Source organism: Spodoptera frugiperda, chromosome 14 (assembly GCF_023101765.2).
Source record: "Spodoptera frugiperda isolate SF20-4 chromosome 14, AGI-APGP_CSIRO_Sfru_2.0, whole genome shotgun sequence".
In the NCBI taxonomy this organism is placed as follows: Eukaryota; Metazoa; Arthropoda; class Insecta; order Lepidoptera; family Noctuidae; genus Spodoptera; species Spodoptera frugiperda.
The window spans coordinates 6,643,023-6,663,318 of record NC_064225.1 but is presented as its reverse complement, the minus strand read 5'-3'; the positions used below and the strand labels follow the sequence as shown (position 1 = coordinate 6,663,318).

Below are 20,296 nucleotides of genomic sequence, written 5' to 3'. Positions count from 1 at the left end.
GGTCTGCCGTTCACCTTTGTATATGTTGTAATGCCTACTTATTGAAGACCAAAACCAAATTTTCAGAGTTAAAACTATGTTTTTAATTACCAGGCGACTACCCAATATCCTTTGAGGTAAATAAAGGTGGTTAGGTATAAAATATTTTCAGTCCAAGCAAATAATTAAAAACAAGTGGTATATTCCAAAATGTATAATAGAAATGAAAAATCTTAAAAATATAACATTAAATATTAAACACATGTTAACAAAATGTAATTATTTAGAACTTAAAACTAATTAGTAACATTAAATAACGCCAAATGACTTACACACATAACATAGTAAGGGCCGCTAGCTGTTCTAGTTCCTGAATTTACACGACGAATATTTTTTTTATAAGAAAATTGCTCTTGTCCTTTACAAATACGCCAAAAAATTATTTGTGCGAAATCAGTTGAGCCGTTCCCATCTGATCTGAGGACCAAGAGAAATTGGGATTGTTTATTCTAAACTTGCAAGATAGATATAATAATATATGTTCTAAAAATCATCATAAAGGTATATCACATAGCACCAAAGCAATACCGGGACGGCCCTTTAGCTAGAGACATAAAATAGTTTGTATTCATTACATCTTAAAAAACTTTTTCTTATACACAAAAGTTTGTATTCAACAAAGAACATAACATTTTATATTATTATAGCAATCATCACTTATGTAATCTATATAACAAAATACTGTCTTCTCTACCAGTTTCAAGTTACCCCGGGATTTTTATTCATTAGTTCGTAACAGAAATTGTTAAGAATTAATTTAAAATTAAATCTTTCCCGGGCCCTGCGAATTTATCGAACATGTAGAAACGTAGCTCTTTATTATTTAAATTATATAACTTATTTGTAATGTACACATAGTCGTTCCTGTCTACTTGAGGAGGTAGATCCGAGGAATAACAAGGCAGGAGATATAAAGCCAGCCAATAGGTCTCAATCATTTCAAATGTCAATAATTCTCTACATAACTTAACATAAAAGTTATCGGTATTATTGAGATTTAATATACTTGTAACATTAGTGATTTTCGTTATTAATAAATCATGTATTCGTAACAAGAAAGAATTGAAAAACAATTCTTTATCAACATACTCCTTAACCAAGTTTCCGAGTTCCCTACCAAAGTCATGCGCCGCATTTTCATAAATTATTCCTGCCGATTGAATAGCTTTTCTAGCCACAATCCCCAGCTGTAGTTCCCATATTCGTAGGTAAATTTCTTCCGTGGTAAACACATCTTGCAGTGTCTGTATCACTGCCTGCATTACTCTATTAATATTTCCGAAGCGGGATGGTGTTTGACTGTAACTTGCATCTTCAAGCTGTGATATAAACCGCATTCCAGTTTCTATTAAAATGTGTTTATTTTCTACTTTGTGAGGTTTAAAACACTTCATCAAAATTAATTTAGTTAGCTCAATTTTTTTATCAAGGTCGTCATTATTCAGGTGTACGATAAAAGTTGCTGTAAGACGCCATTTGCTGGAGATCAAAGAAATAGCCTCTGAGCTTAGTTTTCCTTTAACATCCTCTTCATCTGGCCTAAATACTGATGCTATAAATGTATCCACTATTTCGTAGACGATGTCTGGGCGAATTTTATCAATATTGTTAGTAAAACAAATTACAAGATCACGCATACGGTTGAGATTCGTCAGTTTTGGCGGAAACTGACTAACTACTTTCCATGCCATCATAATACTTTCCATCGCGAAATGTTCAGGGAGTGTACAAGACGTTATAAGGTTGAATATGGCGTCATCATCGTCGTGTTTTAGAGTTAAAATTATTGATTTTAAAGTCTCAAATAGCGCTTCTTGGCCACCCCCCGATGTGCTAATTTTATTGTAAAGTGCATCAAATATAACATCTCTGAGGGAAACATTTTTTGTTTTTTTCCATGCTCGAAGAATAACTGTATTGAAAGTTTCTGTGTTGAAACATTGAAAAGCGAGTCGTATTCCATGTTTCTGGATGGAGACAGGTTTATCCAATAAGTTCTCAACAAAATTAATACAAAGCGGTAATGGTAGGTCAGACAAGAGTGCATTAAACATTGGCAAACAAAAAGGTACGTAATCTCCTTTTAAGTACATGAATATACATTCAAGAGGAACCGGAGGTCGCGAGTATAAAACGTGCGAACATATTGCCATTTGAATGCGTAATAACTTTTCGTCGATTTCGCTATGATTAATAGTAGCTTCTTTTGGAGCAAACTTTTTCATTAAATCTACTTTAAAGTTTTCGTCTCCTAGTTGAAATAAGGCATGTACTACTGCTTGCGCTTCTCTATGCCATAACTTTTCCTCATCTAGCAATGAATTAAAAAATCTTAAACATTCCTTTGCAACATCTTGCGAAAAATAGATCTTTAACTTTTTGAGTACAGTACTGATGTTGTACGTGTAAGATTCATTCATTTTCTTTCTTACAAGTGGAAGACGCTCAATCAGGAGTTTTGAATCTGATTTTAAGTCATGCAGTAAATTAAGCGGTGGAGCATTTGTGGATATTTTGATAAATTTGTGGTATTCAAATTCTGACCAATCTAACTTCATGAAGTGATGTACAAGTTCAGGTATATGCTCTTTTGTTTTTTCGTACTGATCTAATAAATCCAATATGTTGAAAATATATTTTCTAAGGTCGCCTTTGATGTCGTCGTTATAAGGTACATTTTCAAATTCGCGAATTTTGTCCATGTACAAGTTAAATAGATATTGAAACACCTTCTCTGTTTGTTCTTTTGTCAGCTTGTCAGTGTTTTGTTTTAATGAATAAAATTGCATTCTGGAAGCAATATTGTTCCTGAGAGCGTCTGGGATTTCAATATTATGAATTATATGGTAAATTAGAGCAATGATTCTGTATTCACTCTTGCTAATGTAGTCTGTCGAACTGTAGACTTCTAAATTATGAAACATGATATTCAAAGCTTCCCAGCAACCTGTATCAAACTCGTAGACATTAAAGTAATTCATTACTTTGTCAAGGAAATTTTCTTTGACATATTTTTGTTCGTTAACATGTCTCTCGTAAAAATGTTTCAAAAGTGTCTCTAGTTCACGTTGATTTTTTGCACTTTCAATCAGAATTAGCATCATATCTGCACGTTTAGTCCTATTTGGAGTGATCAATACTAATTTTTTCATTTCTTTAAACGCTTTTTCGAAATTGATAAACTTATACCATTGATAGTCTTGACCTTTACCAAGAATCTCTTTTTCACTGGCTATTTGTTGTAAAGCCCATGTTTCCCTTTCTGCTGCAGTCATGATTTCATAGCATCTGTTCTGATAAAATCTTAAACTCATTTCAAACTCCTCTCCTGGAAACTTTGAGGTAAACATTTCCTTTATAAATTGAAACTTTCCAGTCGTAATTTTGTCAAGAAAGTATTTATGCTCATTTAGATAGTTTTTATTCCACCAAAATTCATTAATATTATCTGGGAAAAAGGCAATAGCATATATTTTTGCGTCTTCTACAGTACTGTATTTAACTATGGCATTTGCGTTCAGTATACTCACATACATTTTAGGTGCCTTTAAAACCCTATCTTTGTGTTTCTTCATAATGCTTTTGGAAATACGTAAAGTTAGAAATCGTTTTATTCCATAACTATATGTTAAATCAGTATATTTTTCTAAAAGATTCAAATATTTATCTTCTGAAAATGTGTATAAATAACTCAGAGTAGAAAGAATTTCATTTCTCGTGGTCACGTTTAAATTAGAGAGAAATACGTCTGCCAGAATAAATGAAGAGCCAATGAAATGTTTTACGTTAACACCATTCTCATTGTAGGTTGGGAGCATGGCGCTTTGTTTTAAAGGATCTTCTATGATTTTCAGCTTAAAGTTTTCATTTGTAAAATATAAAAATTTGTAGGCAATATTTGGGCACCCTATGTTCATACAATAATTATAAAACTCAGCGGCTCTTGACTCGTTTCTGACGTGCATCGAAACAGCTGTTAGCATCTTTTTCTTCATTTTTGTTGACATGAACGGTATAATGTTATTTTGAAGATTATCTGGATTGATAATATGTGCATACTTATCGTCATACATCCAAACACATTTTAGGGCTTTCGAAATGTACAAAGGATCTCCACATTTGAGGACCTCAACTATATAGTCGATATTTATATATTTTGAAGCAAGGGCTATTTTGAATAACTTGTCTACATCTGATTGTTCGGGTGTCCGTTTTAATTCATCAAAGTCGACACGCTTTTCTCTGGCTTCTTTAACCTTTGCGTTTAAATCCTTGTGTCTCTCGCCCAAGTTCTTCCCCGTCAATATAATCATCTTGACAAAATATGTTGAATCTAAAAATAAAGCAAATGCATAAAGTTAATATCTCATCAACTCGTTGTTCAACTAAGGTTGGATATTTCGTCATCATCGACAAAATCGACATCACCAGCGCTTGAGCACGGCTACTCCGACGATCGTCCAGTTCATTTCCCGACTGTCAATAGTCAGATTGTCTACTAAACACTTGTATTAATCGCGCAGATGCCATTCCAGACTCAATGAGATGAAACTTAAATTGTTGTTAACTAGCATCCCATTGATGCTTCGCTCGCATGGTAGGTATTTTATTGTATTTTCTATCTACCTGGTACAAAATAGAGCCTTCATCTGACAATAGGGTAGATGACTTTTTTTTTAATGTCTGTCTTATAGATTATTTTAAAATATTAGACACGTATTTTTTATTTTCTTACGGAAACAAATACTTTCGAAGATATATCGATTTGAAATATCGCGTGACGTCTTTTAGAGTAAGTTTTGTACTGAATAGTGACGTAGTTAGCTCCCACTCCTAAACTTTGATTCGTTTTATCTAAGTATTGTTATCTTATCAGAGGCGTCGCGCGGGGCGATAGTTGAGATAGCTAATCATTTATTTCATTATTTTCTATGAGTTATTTGTAAACACGGCAACGCTCGTCGTTTTGTCGTTGTAACCGGACAATTATGTGTGAAATTCGGTCGTTACTTTCGTCGCTAAAAACGGTTGGTCGCTATATGCGTGTCTAATATTTTTTCATTACCTAACTGATGGACTAATTAGATTTTTAATTTTCATACCCGTCATCATCCCTATTGGGACGCCGGTAAGCAGGAACAAAAAGGTACAACTAGGTAATTAATATTTCGTTCAAGTTAACTAACTACATAGATACCTATTACATAGACTAGACCTGTAGCTACAGATCTACACACAATGTCACGCCTTTTATCCGCGACGGGATAGGCAGAGGTGCACATTACGGCACGTAAAACCGCTATACAATGTAGTTACACCCACTTATCACCATTTGTGTTATAAGTCCCATGTAATAGGGGGTGAGCCTATTGCCATATACTGGGCACAATTCCAGAAACCGTGCTACTACTGAGAAATTTTTCGAAAATCTGAAATTAAAAGACCTGGGAATCGCACTTGCGACATAGCTTAGTCTCTATTGAATCTAAAACCGCAACCAAATTTAAGTATGACGCAATAATAATCCCAAGGCCTCACGATTAGTCAGCCGTGCCGTGTCCGATAACCCAAAATACTTTATTTGTACCAAATAGGATGGTTCAAATTTCAAATCAACCAATTCATGATTTTATACAAACTCGATTAAATATTTTGAGAAGTGCAATAAACAGGAAAATTCATAAAATCGTGGTAGATAAGTATCTACTTTACACAGATATTTCCTATTGATATATTTACCCTAATTATGCTCATTTTTAGCACGTAAATTTAGTTATTTAATACACAAATGCTTATCGACGCAGATAACCAAAATCAGAAGATAAATAATGGGCATGATTAATTCGTATAAGTACTTGCAAAACTAACTTTTGGCGAAATAATTATATTAAATGTTTAAAATACTTACATTCTTGTTGTGATGAATGAGTCACACAAAAAATAATTATTAGGTTGTAATTGTTTATCTCAACTCTCCAATGCCGATAGGTACCTACGGGATACCGGTACCGGTCGCTTTGTATTGCAAAACAACTTTACAATTTGACATTTGCACTCCTACTCCTCACGTAAAACGCAACGCAATGACATATCCAGTCAATGCGAAGAATGACGATGAATGTAAAAATATCTAACTTGACAGTGACATTACGAAATGTTACTAACATTCACAGATTACAATTATAAAGGTAGTAATCTATGTAGTCTATGACGAGTTTTATTACTATTTAATTAGATTTTTTTATAAGGCATATTAGCATTACACAAATATTGAAATAAAAGAAATGAACAGAAATGCAGAACAGCCAATGAGCTACTCACAAACTCACAACTCTCGTATGATTGGGTTCTATAGTTATAATGTAATGGTTTTCTACATTCTTAGTTGTATAGGGACTTTAATATTTCATTTTAAGATTTTATACGTAATTATTTTTTCTATCACGATTGACTAATTTTTAGCAATAGAGTAGAGTAGGCTGTATACATAAAACGTTTTTGCCTAACTATGAATTTTATTAAAAACAACTATTAAAGAAAATGGCGGTTGTTGTCTTTGGCACTGTACCTAGTTCCGTAATAATTTCCGATTTACCCGTATTTGTTTAGAATTTCGCGAAGTCAAACTTTAGAATGATACGATTATGTACAGATTTTCTGAGCGGTATTAATTTTTTTTTGATATTCCGCTGAAAAGTATAATAAGTACGATATCCTATTAGTGCTAAGTGCTAACAACGCGGTTTTTCTCTTAGGTTTATTTGTTCGCATTTTCGTGCTGTGTACTGAATTTATAAGTGTAAAACCTTGCAATGGTTGCTGTTTTAATAAGAAAAGTGTGTTATTGAGTGACATATAATGAGACTTTTGGAAAATATAATGTGTCAGTGATATTTCGTTAGTTTGATAACAATGGGTGAAGCTGAAGAATTCAACACTTTAGCATTTGAGAAACGACTAATGCATCTGAAGGATACTCAGGAGAGTATCCAGGGTTTGTCGGCGTGGTGTTTGAAGCAAAGGCCGCATCATAAAAAGATAGTTTCCAGTTGGTTGAACGTATTGAAAAGGGTGAAGGTAGAACAGAGACTGGTCCTGTTCTATCTGGCTAACGATGTGATCCAGTACAGTAAGCGGAAGAACTATGAGTTTGTCGAGAGTTGGGGACTTAATTTGCAGAAAGCTACGCCATTGGTCAGGTTAGTGTTGTGCTAACAATTTTATGATACCACAATAGGAACAGCCATGAATCCGCTGCTCCTCAACACTGGTATAATAATGTAGCAAAAATTATGTAGGTAATGTATGCTAAAGAGGTATGTAAGAAATCCGCCCCTAAGTCTACCCACTGACCGTCATAGCAATTGGCGGTCCGTTTTCTTTGCCTACCCTCATGGCAGACAGGCGTGAAATTATGTATGTATGGAATAATAATGTTAGTGTTTGTCGCCTACTGAATTCTGTGATTATACTGGTGAGAAGTTGTTAATTTATTATGTACAAGACAAGATCCCAAAACATACAATAATGCCTAGTAGATGGCTCACATATTCCATAAATTGTTGCTACGGAACCTTATTTCAGTACTTTATTCCAATTAGCTAACCTATAAAGTTTAGTTACCTATTGATTATCACATTTGTGTCTAAACTATGAACAATATTGTAGTAAATGATTTAAACCAACACAATTTATGATACTTAGACTTGTCTAAACGGCTACATTTACCAAGCAGGTTGGATATTACAGGTTAACCTTTTCACTGCCTTGATAAAAAATTTAAGATCTACCCTAAGTGAGAAGCTAGAATCCAAAAATAGTGTTTGAGAACTCATATACAAGTTTTTATCATGTAATGTTATTACATGCAATATGAAGAAAGAGGGTAAATATAAATAAGCTAGCTAAAGCTAGTATTTAACATGTTCAGTGCAGTTCAAAACTATACAACCCCAATTGTAGGTGTAAATAGCATTCAGACTACGGAATATAAAGCTAAACTCAATACCATTTAGTTCATTGAATATCCACACAATACAGATGCAATAGTATGTTTGTAAACGCACCCACGACACAGGAGAAAATCCTAATGTGGGGCAACGTTTTTCAAAAAAAAAAAGAAAAAAAAAGTTCTGCAACTCAAGAGTACCTACAAAATTTCACAATATCAATGTTGAATCGATCGGAATTGAGATGATGTGTAGTGAGTAGCATATTCAACTTTGCTGTTACCACAGGGCAGGTTTATATCCACGTAATATTAATAAGTATTTAAACTTTGTTATCAACAAAATCTATATTGTTGTTGCGACTTTAAGACCAAAAGATGTGTAAAATTACACTTGATGAGAAAATCGATAAACCATCTACTGAAAACATATAACGAAGCAATAAAAACACAAGAAAAGTTTTATTTTTTATATTTATTGTTTCTTGTAGTTTCATATTATGTTTGACGATATGCAAAATTACCTAATTTTGTAATTTATTTTTCAGAGACGATAAAGTGAGACCAAAAATCCTTCGCATATTTAAAATATGGGAACAAAGATCCGTTTATGATGACGAGTTTCTATCAGATTTGACTGGGCTACTCAGCGCCGGAGCTGTGAAGAAATCAGATGATGATTCAGAGTTCCAAGTGGGTAGTAAACATTTACATTTAGAATCAACTCGGCAGAGGTTCCTCTTGCTTCCTATTTTCAATAAACTATCTGTAGGTTTTAATACAGAAATTAAATTCAAAGAAGCTGATCACTTAGCATTTTTTTAAAGTAAATAATAGTAGAAATAAATAACATAGTAACATCATAAGAACTTAAAATGGGATATTTACAATGTTTTTCAGTTTTTTTGAGTTTCCGATATTTCGGCACTGTTGTAAGCGCCATGATCTGACAGATAGATGACGATGACGGATAAACTGGAGTATATGCGGGTGGATGTTTATGTGCAGACGAATCGGTCTACCCTCTTTCTAATTAGTTTTTGCTAACAACACCGGTACCACTGTCAGTTGTATCACTCACAACTCGATTTATTCGACACGCAAAACGCACTGTGTCCGCTAGTGAACTTTCTTCTTTACGGTTGAAGTTTTTTAACTTGGTTATTTCAATCGCTTCTCTTACCAGTCTTGGTATATAGTGGCGTTCTGTCGAGATAGCTTGAGGGTTATTGTAACTCAATCCAGTGTTTTGATCCAGCTTTTAAAAGATGTTGAGCTATAGCTGATTTTTCTACGTCATTGTTTTTCAAATATCAAATATCGGAAACTCGAAAAAACATGGTAAATACCCAGTTTTTAGTTTTAATGATGTTACAAGTGACCTTGTCAATTTAAAAACTAATAACATAATAGTTATACAGTTACCATGCTCCAGTTTAGCTGTAATAGTTATTGAATATAAACTGTATTTTAACTTTACTGATTTATTATGATGTGTGTTTCAGCCATCGCAACTGGTCAATAAGATAAAACAGTGTTCAGTATTAGAAGCAGACACGGATTTGAGGCTCAAAGAAATCCATGAGAGTCATCTAGAACTTTCTGATGCTGAGCTACTGAGAGCTTCACTTAAAGGTTTGTTCAAGCATGTTCTATATTTCTAGTCTTTAATTAGATATTGCAAAAACTAATACATCTTGGTAACTACAATGTGTTTAATGAAAGTACACCTATGGGCTCTTATTGCTGAGTTCACTTATGTGCACAAATTAATTAATAAATATATATTTGTACATTCCAAATTCCAAAAAAATGTGTTTACATGTTTATCATAGTAAATTTTTTTAATGAAATAAGCCGGTAAACGAGCAGACGTTAAGCCTTAAGACCTGGTGGTACGCAATCGCCGCCGCCCATTACTTAATGAATTGAAACACCATTCGTTACAAGTGCGTTGCCGGCCTTTTGGGGCGAAACGGAGTTAGAAATTTAAGGGTTGTTGGGGATTAGAAAGATTGGAGAGGAGGGTAATTAGGCCTCCGGTAACCTCATTCACACAATATTAATAATTTTATTTAGCAGAGTAAATAATAGTAGTTATGTAATTTAATTAATGTAAAATACTTTAATTAATAAGCTTGTACTATGTTGTTATTACAGAGAGAGGCAATAAGGATGATGTGGAAAAGGAGTTGAACGATGGGATCGCTTGTGTGGAACGATACACTGCTGCGTTACAAAGGGAGATTGTAGCGAGAGAAGCGTTGTTAGCACTGCTGTCCACCGCTACACAGTACTACGCAACGCAGAGAGGCGAGGTGAAGGTTGTCGCTTATGTAAGTACTTATATTTTCTCTTCTCATTTGTCATCACTCCTATTCTTTCAGCGGGTGTTGTAATAGCAGAGTTACTACATAATTATTATATAACAAAGAGTGGGCAACATGGCTATCTTATATAAATGATCCTTTTATAATGCTACAGATTTATTCGCGCTGTCTATAATGCTATTTCATGTTTGTAATATAGTTAAATTGTTTATAGATCGTGGTATTTCTTATTTGAATAAGGACCGATATTTCCAACGTCAAATAGCTTTATCACAGGAATAAATTTGAATTTTTTACTATGTTACCGTACAAAAACTGTCTAACGTCAATTTTATTCTATGAATTAAAGTTATCCATTGCATGAAAAATCGGCCGTATGTGGAAAAATTCATGAAGTTACGCAAAACAATACAAAAATTAGGAATGTGCTTATACTTTTTTCAATTTTACTGTTGGGTGCGATCAAAGATTACATACAAATGACAGACATCAATTGATGTAACAAATTAAAAAAATTAAAAAACCCGAATCCATAATAAACATAATTGAGTGCAACAGTCGGGACCCATATTGAATGATATTAGTCTAGTTTATTTAATGGGTCACATCAATTCTGTTTATTATTTAAAGTGTTTTTTATGCAGTCGGGTTTTTTATTTTTTTAATTTATTTATTTTTATTTAACACTTTTTAGTTAGTTATAATACGGCTATGAGTTTCTCAAGAATTCACCCGCGACACGAAACGACAGTTCAGAAACCGCTAGTCAATCGCGTCGCGTAGTACCTACACGAGTATTTAGTTTGGATAATAAAGAACCTAATTGCACATGGTATTTTTTTTTCTATATGTCAGTGATATACCATTTTGGAATCCTCATGATGAGTTCTTTAATTTGATACCCATATTGTAGAAAATAAAAAAAAATTTTTTTTTTTACGTTCTATCTAGGGCGCCTCACGGACGCCATGTTGGTTTTTGTTTTACGTCACATATCTAAGAACACTTGGGTAATTAAGACGAATCCAACGATGCCCTGATTGTCGAAATCCATGAAGCCGTTTCGAAGAAATGAGGTAATAAAGAATATTAGGCTCATACATACAAGATACGCGCGAAAAACATAACCCTTCCTTGGCAGTCGGGTAAAAAACACATCTTTAATTATTTAAAAAATAAAATGTTTCTAGGCATACAAAAACTTTGGGGCGCGTGTGAAAGCGTTGAAGCGGAAACTAGACGAGCTTATACCGACGTTGCCTAATGCTGCCCCATCGCCGCCCCAGCGGGACGAAGATGTTCCATCTCCAGGGCCTGATGAGGACCTCGAACTGCCCGTACCGGAAAACACTGGGGATGACGATGAAAGTAAGTGCCTCATATTGATACGCCTTTAATCACTGATGGCATAGGCAGAGGAGCACATAATGCCACATTATACAATGTACACCCACTTTTCAGCAGTTTTGTTATGAGTCCCATGTAATAGGGGGTGAGCCTATAACCACACACCAGGCATAATTCCATTTTCGACGTAACTGACAAAGAGTGAATAGGTTACTTCTAGGTAAGCGCGCTCCATCGTCGCTTCCCATCAGGTGAGATAGCGGTCAAGCGTGAACCTATAGATACTTTAGTACTTCACTCGACCCGAGTATCGCAAGCTGCAATTCGCAGCCGAGATCGTTTGATTGGAAGTCGCACTTGCGAGCACTCGACCAATGAGGCAGTCTTACGAACACATTAAGTACCCTACATACATAAGAAGAGGTTCAGGTCATACAGATATATTCTCAACCTTATTGCTTTGGCATAAAGTTGATCGATGTATGATAGGAATGATCAATAGGTATGATGACTGGGTAAAAAATAAATTATTACAACTTTTTAATACAATAAAAAATTTAAAAATAATCACTCTCATTCTTAAATTTGATGAACTACTTAATTTTCGATTTTTCTAGCTAAATTTCTAGAAATAAGTCTGCTATTTGACGTCAAAAACTTATGACGTCATAATAGAGTATTTCATACAAAGTTCATAGAAAATATCGTTTTTAACGTTTCGAAAAAAAGTATTGAATTTGACTAGCAGGAAACATGCCTATTCCGCCATTCAATAAAACGGCTAGTCATTCAGGCCTTTAGTTGATTGGCTTATTAAGCTAGTTGTGATTTATGTAAGATATATCATACATTAATATTTTTTTCTTTGTTACAGTTGCCTACAACATCGACCAAACCTTCAACTCATCGATAGCAGCTGATGGATCCCTCTATAACCTAGGACTCACGTCTTTTCTCACGTCAGAAAATCCAATGGCACTATTCAACGAATCCAGTGATATCCTGAATAGCAGTAAGTTTAGCTCTTATTACTAAGCGTATTACGGTCGAAATTCCTTTGATAATTTATCTTTTAGATTATACTGATCAGTACCCTTACTATATTACTGTCTAAAGTATACGAAACGTGAGCGCGTTCGGTGCTCTGATTGGCCAGCTCGAATAAACCAACCAATCAAAGCGTCGAACGCGCTCTTACGATTACTTTAATCGTAAAGCAAACTCGTACTATCAATTTTAGCTATATTACTGAAAGATAGAACTAGGAATTGAAGTTTTTTTTTTTTAAATAGGAAGTATATCGATAGCTATCTATCGATTGTAAAATTCTTATATGTAGGATAAAATTGACATTTGACAGTTTTTACTATATAAGAATTATTGTCGAATTTTCTAAATTATTCTTCCTATAAAATATCCTTGGAAAAATCAGATTGTAGTGAATTTAAAAGTTTAAAAAAGCAATATTCTCACTTCTATACAATTGTGGTGAATTAATATTGCAGCAAACAAAATCGAAGTGATAAACAGTAGGCCAAAACAAGGCGAGCAGGAGTTTAATATAAACGACGTCCTAAAAAATCTGATGTCTGATAATAATACCAACGCATCGGATAATAACTCAGGTTAGTTCGCTATACAGCGTTTTAGAGCACTTTTTTGCTTGATAGCAAATCGTATGCGAATTTTTGTTCCTTAGTTTGCATTTTAGTTATTATTATCACTTGTATAAGGTATTGATTTGGCTGGTGGACGTCTACAGGGCTTTTGAATATGGTTAAGGGAAATTATTCAAGAGCACACATGCTACTATTTAAGCGAATATTCCTATGATATTTCATATGACGCCTCTGGAAAACTTCGCCAGCTAATCAATTTTTACGCGTCAGTTTATTTATGCTCTATACGCTGTTACTTAAATGATATTTTGCACAACGACATATATTAGTAGGCTGTTTTGCGCATTGAAATGCGCAAATTGCGCAAACATTATAACGCACTATACAGCATGATTTTTATGTGTGACCTTATTTTTTACAACGCAAAATTATTTATAAGTTTATTTTCTTTATTGAATCACTGTGTGTATAAGCAATTATTATAGTTTTTAAGGTATCAAATTCCCTGCACAGTTTTAAGTTTTGCATGCGTACCCGTTATGCAACAATCATTTGTTTACATATCACCCCACAATAATACAAAACGTCTTAGCTTCAAATAAGACTCGTCGAAAAGCTTAGCTTGACTTTAAAATCACGTTGAAATAATTTGTTCATAGTAACTAGCGCGTCGATGTCCCAAAAGTCACAGGACACGTTGCCCGGGCTAGATTTACTAACACCAGACACGCCGGGCAACCCGCCGCCGCCTACATCCTTCTATGGCACCATGGACCTCACTGGTATGATATTTCATTACGGTTATATTACGTAGCCTTGCAATTTTAACTGTTTCAAAGTCAAATTTATTCCAATTAAACCTATAAATTCTAAGGTACTTTGGAAACGTCAACAATTAAAGAAATAAATAATAGTCTGTCGGTCTACCGTCAGTGAAGCTAACGCCCGAATAGTGAATCGCTACTCAATTTGAAGTTGTACTTAAATATTGTGTTATCTCTATCATTTTATAAAGAATAGATAGAGACAAAACTATATTTGAGAGCGTCTTAAAATTGAGTGGCGTTTGAGTATTCGGGCCTTAGTGCTCGTTTTTTGAACGAACGCTAGGATTTTCTCCTGTGTTGTGGGTGCGTTTTTAAATATAACATGCACGAAACACCCAGACCAGGAAACACAATTATTGTACGTACGTACTAATATTGGGTACGGACGTATGTATGGACTAATATTGGGTCAGAAATAAAGAAATTTTACTTTATTTATTAGTGGATGACGACAGGCAATCTTTTAAAACGATTCATTATTTGTCCTGCACAATTTGCTAAAAGCAATAACAGAAGGACTGTCTCATGTGCTGTGAATGTGTTTTCTAATGTCACATACTCATCACACTCAGAATAATAATTTGTGGATCAGACTATTCGCATTATTCCGTGCAGAAATCGTACTTGCGCAATAGAAGTCGGTTGCGCAGCCATTGCGCTAACCGTTCAGTAACTTTTTAATGACTGTACAATTATTGTTAGCTTGAACTTATTAGTTTTCTTGTGTAAGATTATATATAGCATTATAGACAAAGGTTATGCATAAGATCATACGGCGGCGATCTTAGATATATCGGCGTGTTTGGAAAAAATATATATGTACTCAGTATTTACAATATCTCAGTCATTTAATAATTAGATACTTTACTCAGTCCTTAGCAATGGGTTTCGGAACAAAATCGTTACCAAGCAATTGGTTAAGTAATCATTACAAGACGTTATAATAAATATGGGCCGTTTTTTTCGTTTGCTGTTTTCCTTGCATTTCGGGAACTCAAAGATTAATTCGACTTATCCAGAGTTATATTTTTAACGGCCAGTCTGAATAACCTACCTAATAAAAAATCTATTACTACAAATGTGAGGTTATTGAGACTTACTGCGACTGTAAATTGTAATTTTACTCCCGTTTTTTGTTACAAATATCATATTTAGATACCAATGATTCTAACTTACCTACTCCAAAATAGAAAATCATATCATGATCAATCATCAAACCCGTTGAAGTTGTGACTTCGTTACATTGATAAAAAATTTTAAAGCTGCGATCAAATTCTATTGTACATTCCTAATTTAATCATACGATTTAACGTAGCCTAGAAACTAAACTCACTTTACCACATACATATTTTTATATTCATTTCAATTAATAATTAACTAGCCTCTAACCTGCGACTTCGTCTGTGTGGAATCAAGATTTCTCTTTGTATAGAATAGGGCTTCTTGTTCATGAAAAATAATTAATTCCCGTAGTTTCTTTCGGAGTATATTCAATGCAAATGAACAATAAGTCTTTCTAATAGTAATAATTATTAATCTATCGTTAGTATGAATTCTAATTTATGTTTAAATCTAGATGCAATTTATTTAATAATGTTAACAAGATTTTTGTGTAATTTAATTCAATAGTTACCTTTCTTATTTACAGAGGAGCCAGAGCCTTACCACCAAGAAGCGGCCAGCTCTTGGAACAGTACCAACTGGAGTATGCCAGTAAGTTTCTATCTTTTCTTATATCTAAAAGTATATAGATAATGTTCATATTAAGTCTTACCATAGTCCGCTATAGTAGTGCCATCTATCAGTGGTAATAATGAAATAAACCATCTGGGGACTTCTTCATCATCATGTCACTATTGATTTTTTTATGGTATAAGCCGGTAAACAAGCAGGCGGATCACCTGATGGTAACCAATGGCCGTCGGTCATGGACACGTGAAACACCAGAGGCGTTATATGTGTGTTGCCGGTATTTTGGGGGTTAGGAATTTAAGGGTTGTTGGGGAATCAGGGATTGGGAAGATTGGGAAGGGGAGTAATTGGGCCTCCGGTAACCTCACTCACATAACGCAACTATTGTATATTTGCTTCCCTTCCTTTCTGCCTTACTATTCACTTTGACTATTCACCCTATTACTATTCCTACCACTATTACTATTCACCCTATCTATCTGTGTCCAGCATACATCCAAATGAAAGATCCGACGTTTTTCACGCGAAAAAGCCGTACCATCCTTTATTAATATAGTTTTTATCATTTGTTCTTAGCGCGTGAATCCTACATTGAACTCGAACGTGTTTACCGACACGCCGGAGTCGCCGCCGCCCGCGCCGCGCCCCATACCGCCGCCTGAGCCAGTGCGATATCCACAGGTAAGTGACGACACATACGACAGACACGACGTTGTAATATACGATAATATTATACGTACGAGTTTGCAATACACGACAAAATGGAATGTTATAAATAGGAAACGTTATCCATACGGTGCGAATGATATTATGGATCAAAATTATTACCGATCCTAATCGAAATTCTTTATCTCGATCTCGGTTTTTGACTGAAGTTACATACATTTTACATACACAAAGAATGTTGTAAATCGATCTTAATCCTAGATACGAAGATTGGTTTTTGAATTGAGATTTTTGATATCTATTGTTATAAATTAAAATGAGAAGTTCAGTTTCAAATCCTAATGTAACAAAATGTTAATATAAGAATAGCATACTTTGTGATATTTGATGGAAAAGAGTGTCAAATGTAATGATCTACTACTACTAGCATTAATAACTAAGGAAGATTTACAGCTAATAAAACAGAAGAAAAAATACATGTCAAAAATACAAGTGTTCACATAGCAATACAGAGTATTATAATGGCTGGAGCAATATTGCTTCCTTGATTTCGATTGTCCGCTAACCCAATTGCATTGCAGGAGATTCCGACAGATGTGGATCACAGGGGCATATTACCGCCCCCGCCGCCGCCGCCCGTCCTACCACTGCTTGGTCGTAAGTTGTTCATAATATTAGTTAATGGCTTTTTGAGTTTTGAAATAACAATATAAGTTTTTAAACTGACATGGTCACTAATACTAACATTAGAACTTAAGACGGCATATTAACTAGAACTCCGCAGTTCATCCGTGATCATGGCGCTTGCAACAGTGCCGAAATATCGGAAACTCATAGACATTAATAAACATCCCGTCTTAAGTTCTAATGTTTGAAATAACAAGTTTTTTGTATCAGTATCACGAGATAATATGTAATTTAATTATGGTTCATGGAAAAAGTCAAATTTTAACGAAATAACACGATTAGTTTCGGGACTCATACTTATGAGTAGCATCGTGCGACAAATGACGCAAATAATCACTGAACTTTTTTTCTTTCTGTCTTCAAGTTTATCAATTCTATTGTTTTTTTCAAATCGGTTCTTCTGAAGTCACAGACAGAGCCTATGCTACGAAAATAATCAAATATTTGTTCTTCATAATGTATTGTATACGAGTACAATATAGATAATCAAAGTATCTGATTATGCCTTACAGAGTTGGAAGACGTAGACCACAGAATGTTGCCGGCTTTGTCGCCAGTGCCGCCTGTAGTCAACCCGGCGCCCGTGCGACACCCTGTACATCAAGGTAACAATAAATAAGAGCCATTCTTAATAATATAGGTAATACTAGCTTCTTCCAGCGGTTATGCGAGTTGCTGATTTATCTCTGTCTCTTTCATTCAGTACCCTTAGTACGAGTTTGGTTTACGTTTAAAGTAATCGAAACGAGAGCGCGTTCGGTGCTTTGATTGGTTGGTTTATTCGTGCCGGCCAATCAGAGCGCTGAGCGAACTCTTGTGTGCAAACTCATACTAAGGATACAGGTCCGTTCAATAAACTTGCACATTTACAATTATTCCTTGTGTACTTAGATTATTACTAAGTGATGTGATCATTATTTGGATGCCCAAATAAAACATAGTGTGTTTTACAACAACCGAAGCTCATTGAAGAAACTACTGATTTAATTATTTTCATCTTTCAGATGTGGACCATAGGAATTTGATTTCGTTAACACATCAACCTACTCCTCCACCTCAACCAATCAACTCTGTATCGAGGGATCAAGTAAGTACATGTTCGTTATAATAATGCAGAAAAAAATCTGAAGATTGAGCTACCGAACAGTTTTAATTATCATTATATTTTTTCCTTTCTTTATACAGATTGATTCTGAATTTATTTCGGCATTTCATTCATTCACTCCAATTTGTTTCATTGGATTTTCGACTTTATATCCAATAACAATAAAATTAATAATAACATGTGTATTTAAATAGGATTACAGGGTACCGCCACTGGTGCCACCTTCGGACATCGTGGAGAGCGTCGACATGGATCTGTCTGAAGACGAGGATCAACGTAAGATATTCCGTTTATATAAAGGCATCATCGTCATCATCATCACCATTCTTTCAGCCTTGGATCATCCGCTACTTGGCGTAACTATCAAAAAGGGGGGAGAAACCCTATTAGTCGTGATTGTGGTGGGGTCTTAGACTAGTTAGAAAATGTATGCTAGAGGTAAACAATTTCAAGTAAGTTCAACAAAGCATTATCAGTCTGTTGATTGTATTCACAGGACATAACTCGCTAGTGGCGCCATCTGCTAAGTGCAGATATTCTCAATTTACTTGTTTTATATGTTAGATTTTAAACAATATTCTCATACATGTTTTCAGAAGGAATGTACGCAAACCAAAACCAGGTGGAGAGACGGCACAGCTTCAATAACAACAACAAAGTGTTGGTGGGAGGAGACAACGGCAAGGTGCACAATGAACACAACCACAAAAATCTCATACAGATCAACAGCGATAAGAAAGAGCCGCACTCCGCCCCCGTAATGCCACCGATGGTGAACCCATTCGACGCCATGCCACCCTCCCTCAAAAACTTCAACATGAACTTCCAAAAACCCCTAAATTTCCCTAAAACCTTCGATCTCACTGAGGATAACTCCAACGACAGCGCCTACGAAGAGGATCTTAGGAGCCGGGGCTTAGATAAGACTAAGCACCACGAAATCCGCAACCCATCCCCACCATTCGAGGACTTTGGCAAAGAGGAGTGGCAACAACACCAGCCGAGGTTCATGAACCCTCGGTTCCCTAGGAATTGGGGTCCGCGGACTAACTTTAGGCCTCCGGGGTTTTCTCCGCAACAGGGTTGGCCTAGGAACGGACCGCGACCTAACCGCTGGATGGGGCCTCGCCCCAGGTTCTGGTGAAGTGCAGTGTCAGTGTTGTATACTTTATAAAAGACGAAATTTAAGGAATTATCAGTGAGTTTCATTTTACGATAGAATACAGAGGAGTGAATTCATGGAGGGCTCACGCAGTATTTGAACTGTATTATGTGTAAATTTTTGAAGCGTTGTGGTCTCCATTTATTTAGTGCTCTGTCTGTTTTACCGATTGGTTTAATAGTTATAGTCCTGGTAGTGATTTATCCCTTAAAGCTAGTTGCAGACTTACTGCTGCACTCAAGAGTCATTTAATGGTTACTTAACCCAGTCCAAGGAATACTTTAAGTAATCATTAAATGTCTCGGAGTACGGCAATTATGATATTTTTCATGACGTATTTTCCCTATGAAATATGTCAAAATATGTTTCAATTATGCCAAAAAGAACTTAATCAGGTACTGTGAAACAGAGCCCTAACATTTTTGAGGTCTTTGTCGATAAAATAACTTAATTTATACCAGTATAACAATTTCCCAGTTAAGCGAATTTAGTCTTTATTTATTCTTTTCTAAGTCTGCTACTAGATTGAAAGTGGATACATAATATTTCATATCAATAAATAAGTCATTTTTAACCCTTTTACAATTCCTTACTGCAGCTAGTGTTAGGACGGTTCTCAATAGGCAATAGTTTTCAATGTAGGCACCAATCTCATATGTTAGTACAATGTAAACGAAATCAAGTCTACAATCTTTTTTTGTAAAATGAGACTTTATGTTATATGTAGTAAAGACGATTTTTAAACGTCATACGACTGTGTTCTTAGGTAGTTAGTTTCTATCATGTAAATAGAATTATATTAAGTACTTGAGTAATGAGAGGGTTATTCTGCAATATTTTCTGTATGAGCTAATTGTAAATGTATTGAAAATTC

General features: G+C 34.9%; 2 protein-coding genes across 6 annotated transcripts; one reads left to right on the top strand and one right to left on the bottom strand.

Annotated features, from left to right (window-relative positions):
- Positions 1-178: 178 nt before the first annotated feature.
- LOC118279217 (uncharacterized) lies at positions 179-6,154 on the bottom strand. Its single transcript, XM_050698359.1, has 2 exons — positions 5,948-6,154; positions 179-4,372 (listed from the first exon to the last, which is right to left on the bottom strand). The coding sequence occupies exon 2, from the start codon at positions 4,350-4,352 to the stop codon at positions 792-794; it is 3,561 nt and encodes a 1,186-aa protein (XP_050554316.1). The 5' UTR covers positions 4,353-4,372; positions 5,948-6,154; the 3' UTR covers positions 179-791.
- Positions 6,155-6,564: 410 nt separating this feature from the next.
- Positions 6,565-19,455, top strand: LOC118279210 (regulation of nuclear pre-mRNA domain-containing protein 2). 5 transcript variants are annotated; one of them, XM_050698382.1, is made up of 15 exons: positions 6,565-7,238; positions 8,536-8,680; positions 9,493-9,622; positions 10,148-10,323; positions 11,508-11,685; positions 12,539-12,676; positions 13,170-13,289; positions 13,943-14,065; positions 15,759-15,823; positions 16,379-16,483; positions 17,050-17,125; positions 17,668-17,760; positions 18,160-18,242; positions 18,455-18,536; positions 18,860-19,455. In XM_050698382.1, the coding sequence occupies exons 1-15, from the start codon at positions 6,952-6,954 to the stop codon at positions 19,402-19,404; spliced, it is 2,346 nt and encodes a 781-aa protein (XP_050554339.1). In that variant the 5' UTR covers positions 6,565-6,951; the 3' UTR covers positions 19,405-19,455. The 5 variants fall into 5 exon arrangements, with proteins under 5 accessions (XP_050554339.1, XP_050554338.1, XP_050554341.1 ...); XM_050698381.1 differs by having other exon boundaries at positions 6,566-7,238; positions 18,857-19,455; XM_050698384.1 differs by lacking the exon at positions 13,170-13,289 and having other exon boundaries at positions 6,566-7,238.
- Positions 19,456-20,296: the final 841 nt, after the last annotated feature.